Source organism: Channa argus, chromosome 16 (assembly GCF_033026475.1).
Source record: "Channa argus isolate prfri chromosome 16, Channa argus male v1.0, whole genome shotgun sequence".
In the NCBI taxonomy this organism is placed as follows: domain Eukaryota; kingdom Metazoa; phylum Chordata; class Actinopteri; order Anabantiformes; family Channidae; genus Channa; species Channa argus.
In genome coordinates, this window is record NC_090212.1 from 19,815,363 (window position 1) to 19,822,008 (window position 6,646).

The 6,646-nt window shown below is 41.8% G+C and overlaps 1 protein-coding gene across 2 annotated transcripts; it reads right to left on the minus strand.

Annotated features, from left to right (window-relative positions):
* Positions 1 to 3,467: 3,467 nt before the first annotated feature.
* Positions 3,468 to 6,370, minus strand: LOC137101908 (phospholipase A and acyltransferase 4-like). Of its 2 annotated transcripts, none has more exons than XM_067480892.1 (4): positions 6,266 to 6,370; positions 5,695 to 5,803; positions 5,268 to 5,536; positions 3,468 to 3,681 (listed from the first exon to the last, which is right to left on the minus strand). In XM_067480892.1, the coding sequence occupies exons 2-4, from the start codon at positions 5,795 to 5,797 to the stop codon at positions 3,574 to 3,576; spliced, it is 480 nt and encodes a 159-aa protein (XP_067336993.1). In that variant the 5' UTR covers positions 5,798 to 5,803; positions 6,266 to 6,370; the 3' UTR covers positions 3,468 to 3,573. The 2 variants fall into 2 exon arrangements, with proteins under 2 accessions (XP_067336993.1, XP_067336994.1); XM_067480893.1 differs by having other exon boundaries at positions 5,695 to 5,799; positions 6,266 to 6,359.
* Between the last annotated feature and the right edge of the window lie 276 nt (positions 6,371 to 6,646).

Below are 6,646 nucleotides of genomic sequence, written 5' to 3' on the forward strand. Positions count from 1 at the left end.
TACTTTTCAGAAAACTGATTCATCACACTTCCTATGGACACATTTTACAATGTACCAATGCGCGATGGATTGTGGAGAAGAATATGTGACCCTGAAGTACTAAGAAACTATTTTTGGAACATAGCGGGAACTTACACTGTTGGCATTTTAAAACTGGGCTGTAGCTTTTCTGTGACTACACGGTTTCTGCCGTGGCTTTAAATAAGTAAACTTATTTTTCATGTTCCCTCTTATTTCCCAAACTCTTCATTTTGTTACTAAATGGTAAAATGGTCTGCACTTATATAGCGCTTTTCTACCTATTGGCACTCAAAGCGCTTTACACTGCTTCTTATTTACCCATTCACACTCACAATCACACACATTCATACACCGATGGGGGAGCTGCTATGCAGCTGGCCAACACTCACCGGGAGCAACTAAGTTGGGGTTCAGTGTATTGCTCAAGGACACTTCGACATGTGACTGGAGGAGCCGGGGATTGAACCAACAACTGTGAGATTGGTGGACAACCGCTCTACCTTCCTGCGCCACAGTCGCACAGGATACCTTCACCTATATACATGTATTTGTAAGTACAGTAAAGCTACTTGTCAGCTACTGTAACTATGATCTTGGATGCACACACACACACACACAAAGCGTAGCTTTAGAAAGATGACGAGACTTTGCAGTGGTACCTGTGTGATGACATATGTTCTTTTCTTAATAACATTTATTTCTGGCAGCTGTTGGAATCTGTACTGGAGGCTGCCAGTTGATTTGGAGCTGCTGTAATCAGTTTAAGTTTCAAACCATGAATACGTTTATGATTCTAAGGATACTGCATTGCCCGTCTGGACTATTCCAGCTTTTGTTTCTTTTTCCATCTAATCTTTATTAAACACGAGCGTCAAGGACACAGGAAGCGAAGGAAATGAAGACTTCCTCTACAGTTGCACCGGGTTGCTGAAAATGATAGTGTCAGCTTCTAATGTGAATGTAAATAACAGCTGAAATCATGTCACATTTAATAATTTTCAGATGCAGATGTGCTCTGCTCCTCTGAAACCAGCGTTCTGTGTGTTAACCAGAGGATAATTAGACCTCACAGTATGGCGGCGAATGTTTGCTCGGCTCCTTTTGGATGCTGCAGTATGAGCGTATATATTCCTCTAAAAGGCACAACTGTAGCTGCTCACGCCTCTGATGTGCCATCCAACTTTAAAATACAGCTTTGCAAGCTCAGTCTTCTTCAAAGCCTTCTTTTCCTCCTTTTTTCTTCCTTGGCTTTTTTATTTTTTTAGTTTTTTTTGGGGGGCCCCACTGCCAGCTCCAACTCAGCTCTGCCTGCTGCTGTGACATGATGAGTGGAACCGAGTGAAGAAGTCGGGCGAAAGAAAAAAAAAAATACCCTGAAAGGAACTGCAGCTAATTCACGACACAAGCCACTATCTCATAAGTTAAAAGTGAAGTTAAAAAGTAGTTACAGCAGCAAGAAAAATACAGAGAATCTGCCATGAAATAGGACACTGAGCCCCTGGTGTGTTGTGTGTTGATCACTGCTCTGTTTAGAATTCGCTTCAGGTAATCAGCGTAAAAAAAAACCCTCTTTTCATTCCCTTTGACTTGGAGGCCTAATGGCTTTTTTAGTAACGACTTTGTGTCTTTTAACAGCACAAACATCATTAACCCAGGACATTGTTATTCTAATCTCTCTCTGTCAGTGGCCTTGGAGGCAGGGCCCTCATCTGGTTGAAACAGTTTCCTCATTGTGACTGTGGACGGGTGGGGGGGGTGGATAGATGGAAGGGTCTCAACCGCTGCCACCTGAGCGGCCATCAACGTCTAGATCTAAACCTTATATTTAGGGTGGTCCAATCTGCCATCTCCAAACCGCGTCCTCCTGGCTCTGCTGTCTATGTGGTCGCCTCCCACCAACCCTTTCTACACAGCTCCTCTCAAAAAAAGCCTCTCACATGACGAACAAAGTTTCACTGGCCCTTATTTGTTGACTTGTCTGGCATGGCAGCAGTTCTCCTTTTAAACCCTTTAACACTTTGTTGAGCTTGTTTTGGAGCAGGGAGGTTGTGGACCGTTGTCTGTCCCCCACCAGACACACAGGAAGAGCCTCTGCCATCTCCTCCACGACTTGAGCAGGTGCAAAGACAAGGCTCAATGACATCTTTGTACCAAAAGTTTGGGGGGTTTAGCAGCATCTCCCCTCTGAGTCTGGGGGGAACGTGAGAACGTTAGTGGTGACGGGCCACTGAGGGGGGAAATCATGTTTCATGAAATGACACGGGCACCAAAGGTAGTAGTTGTTTGGCTTCCACTGCTGCCTGTCACGTTGCTTTCATCACGGCTGCACTGGTTTTTACTGGCTGTAGTATTTCACGTTGGCACAGTCTCCATCTGAGCACAGCTCACAATAGAACCTCACAATAAAAGCCCTGTTTCATGGCTGTGAAGTTACAGCAAAATGTATTAAAGGGCGACTTCACCAATTCTCAACTCGCTTTCTACTGCTTTAGAAGGTGTAAATGCACACGATGCTTTTAAAACTTTCCCCTGACTTACTTATATTAAAATATTTCTCTGCTTCTGGCTGAAAAACTCCCCCAGATGACATCACGTGAAGGAGTTTTTTTTTATCATTAGAAGTTCAGAAGATGTCATCTGGAGGAGCTGTGGAAAAGGAGTTGACCATGGTCACAAGAATTAAAGGTTCCTCCAAGTGATTTCATCTGGAGGCTTTTTTTTAAAGCTATAAGTAGAGAATTGTTTTCATATATGCAATGCAAAGGGAAGTTTATTGGCATTTATTTACATGTTCTACCCAAACTAGAATGAAAAGAAGCAACTTAAAAATCAGTAAAGGTGTCTTAACTGTGCCATAGTCCAGGAAGCCTGATGGTAAAGTATCTCAAACCTAATTTAACATACTGGTAATTAGAGCAGTTGTGTCAACTCTGAAGGTAATAAGCTGCATCGTTTCCCATAAAATATTGTTAAGTGAGAGAGAATCTTCTCCATAATAATAGAGATAACAGATGCAGAGAACCATCTATTATATATGCTGAAAAGGGCAAGGAAGCAATTTATAGGACACTTTTTCTACATTAATGTCCACTGGGACACTTCCCACATTCCTCTGTCTCACTTTGCCTGCTGAGGGTTTAAAAAAAAAAGGCATAACACCGGTTTATTGATACAGATAAAGCCTAATTAGAATTGACATAGTTACACACCGAATGCACCGACAAACCGAGCAGTAACCAGGGCTGACAAAGAACTAGCAGCGACAAGCACCAACTCCTGTGTCGGCTCCTGTCTGGGCCAACAAGTGGCACTCGAACACGCTGCAAAGACAACAGCCCACGAGCACGTAGAGCTGCACCTTCTGCACCTTCATGAAAGTAAGAGGCAGATTTGAAGAAGGCTGTACATGACAGATAACGGAAATAACACCTGAGAGCATACAAAGGTTTTCACTGAAATGCATTTTATTATACAGAGGGGAAAAAGGCAAACAATATTGTCACCTTCTGCTTTACAAATATACTTTTTAAAACACACATTAAAAAGAGTTGCTCACGATTCTTCATCATCTTTGAGCAAACCGGCAATCAACCCGGCGCCCAAAGCTGCTATGGCAAAACCCGCTGTAGCTGCGGCACCAATCTCAACTGCTTCTTTAACCTGCGAAATAAGAACAAGTGACAGGCTGAAAGTGAAGGCTGCACTGCTGAAAAACATCAACCATTCAAATTTGGACTTTATTCACATTTAATCTGCAAGAGTTGGAAAAGAGCAAAATGATCCAACCTCAAATTTGACAACACAGAATATTATGCAAGCTTCCCCCCTTCTTCCAGTCTTTATACTAAGCTAATGTGCTGCTCCATATGTACTACACAGAACGTATGTCACAGAGATGGTGGAGTGAAAGCTCTCACCTCACTTTTGGAAAAAAAAGCTAAGATTTCTCTGCCTCTCACCCAGACACATATACCTGTACGCACTGTATAGTAGCAAAACAAATGTGTCTGTCGTGATCCCACGATTTAGCCTTGATTAAAAACTAAAACAATCCAGCTGTGGGATTCCGTGATTTAGTGGCACAGCTGTAAGTGGCTGCTTTCGCATCCTCGATAACGATGTTTAGCTGCGACGCAGAGAAGCTAACAGATGCACTAAGTTGGTTGATTAAATAAGCTTTTCTGAAACTTGCAAATCAGCTTGTTCATCATCCTCTGATGCTTGAAACACAGGCAATCACAATTTATTCAGCTTCACATCTGCTTCTTATCAGTCATAATAGACTGTGTTAAATCTGTGTGTTGTTACGATGAACGAGACGCCTGTATGATGAACTCTTCCAGTATCCAGGTGCAGACACACGGCAAACGACTTTATCACTTTGATAAAGGGATTGCCCGCTCAAACAGCACTCACACGTTACGACTGCATCTGTTCTGGTAGGATTCGTGCAGTTTTGTTTTTTTAATAGCTGGATGATTTTTTTTTTTCCCCCCCCGGTTTCTTCACCATAAAAAATTATGAGGGATTTGAGAAGAGTATCTACAGCACTGTATTTTATTTAATCTACTGATTTATTCATTCACACAGCCTCCTATTTAATTATGTATATTTTTATGAGATATACATGATTGTATAGCCAGTAGGCTGTGAAAACTAAACTTGTGCACCATAATTTCAAAATGCAGAGTATCATGATTACACCTCAAATCATACAGTAATCCTGATTTTAATGCTATATACGAATGCTGAACGGGAAGGAGATGGATCTGCTGTTGCACAAGTTGGATGGAACAGTTTGCATTCTCTTATTTTAAAGTCATGTAATCATCTCTCCCTCATTCAGCACATTCACTTGTGCTCTAGTTGAAGGCTGATCTGAAGATATCTACACGTATTCATGGAGAAATGTACCTGGGACTATCAGGCTAATCTCCAACCCTGATAATGTAAAGCAGGTTTCCTGTTTACCTAACATTTATGAAGCCAACTGTAACCTGGTTACTTGAGGGCGTGTAAATACTTTCTGTGAGTCACGAATGTAATATGGGAAGAGATTAGTGAGACTGTGTGCACTGTGGGCCTGGTGACTAAAGAGGGGGGGTCTGTTTGTGGACTAACCGGAAAATCTTGCATTGTTAAATTAAAGAAACCATCATCACAACAGTAAAGTTAACAACAAAGAAATACAAAAATGAACAATATAGCTCTGCCAATAGTGCTGATAAAAGAAACACGATACCCACCTGCCGGGACTCCGACTTGCCGTATCGTAGCTGTGTAACAAAGTGCTCACAGTTGTAAGTGGCAACAGAATACGGCAGCACGTGCCCCACCATCCTACAGGCGTCCCTCACAATAATCTGACGCTCATGAGGCTGGTACTTATCGTCCAGAAGGTTGTTAATGCGAAACTCGTCGTTGCCAACCACTTCCCAGATCTTCTGGCGTCTCACCTGTGCTATGTTGCTATCCACGGACAAGATTGAGTTCTGAGGCCCTGAACCATAATCATCTGCGTGTGGTTGTGTGTGTGAAAAGACAGCAAAGAAATAGATAAAACCTTAAGTTGCGTCCACGTAGGAATAAAATCAAGCCTGCACTTTAATAACGAAGAAACCAAACTAAAATACTAAAAACTCTGATGTGCATGAAAACCAACACTTTACCCACCGGTTGTAACCAAATGAACAACTTCATCTCCATCGATATAGACAGCCCAGTGCTGGTACATCCCACGGAAGATCTCGATCAGGTCTCCTGGCTTTGCATTCATTTCTAACTGAAACGATGAGGAGAAATAACACGTTTTCATGCCGTCTGTGCACAATAAGTGTGGATTCCCTCAAACTAAAACCATGTGAACAAGCAGAGACACTTGGCATGTTGTGGAAAAAAATACATGTGTAGAAATACAATCCCAACAAATCAACACTGGATAACTTTACTTTTTGCAACTTGGAGTTTAGTATTATACAAAGACATCTTAATGTAAACATGTTGCACTTCTTCATCCCGTTTGTCTTTGCTGTCTATGTAGTCAAGAAAGTGAGTCAGTGTCTTATTTCACTTTGACTAAAGTGGTAACACACACTGTAAACTTGGTTACACACTGTAATCACATCTGTACTTCACTTAGTAACACAGCTAACAAGTATCTGTAATGTTCAAACTGAAAGCAACACCACCAAACCCTCACTAATCTAAACTATTCAGTGACCGAACCGAGCAGCAGGAGACTCACCCCTGTTTTTGCAGTGTCTTCACTTCTTCGCCGATGGGATAGCAACAGGGCTCAGACCAGTTTATTTATAGCTGCTGAAGTGACTTCTACAGAAGTGAAAGTTATTACATAGATGATAAGTGGCTATTGCAACAGTAAACTCATGCTGAATCAGCATTATTAGCCAGTCATTGACCAGTTAAGATGACTCAAAGCAATTGTTGGAGTGACAGGCGGAGCCGCAGAAGTTAGGTTTCATTTCTGATGAACTCCTGCTAGAACCCGTGCGTGATTTAAAGCCATGAGCTAACGTTTAATGAGGTTGAATTGGAAAACAAATTCATGTCCTATGTTAAGGTTTTTAGGTTCTTGTTCTAAGGTTAGAATGTCTACAAAAAAAAA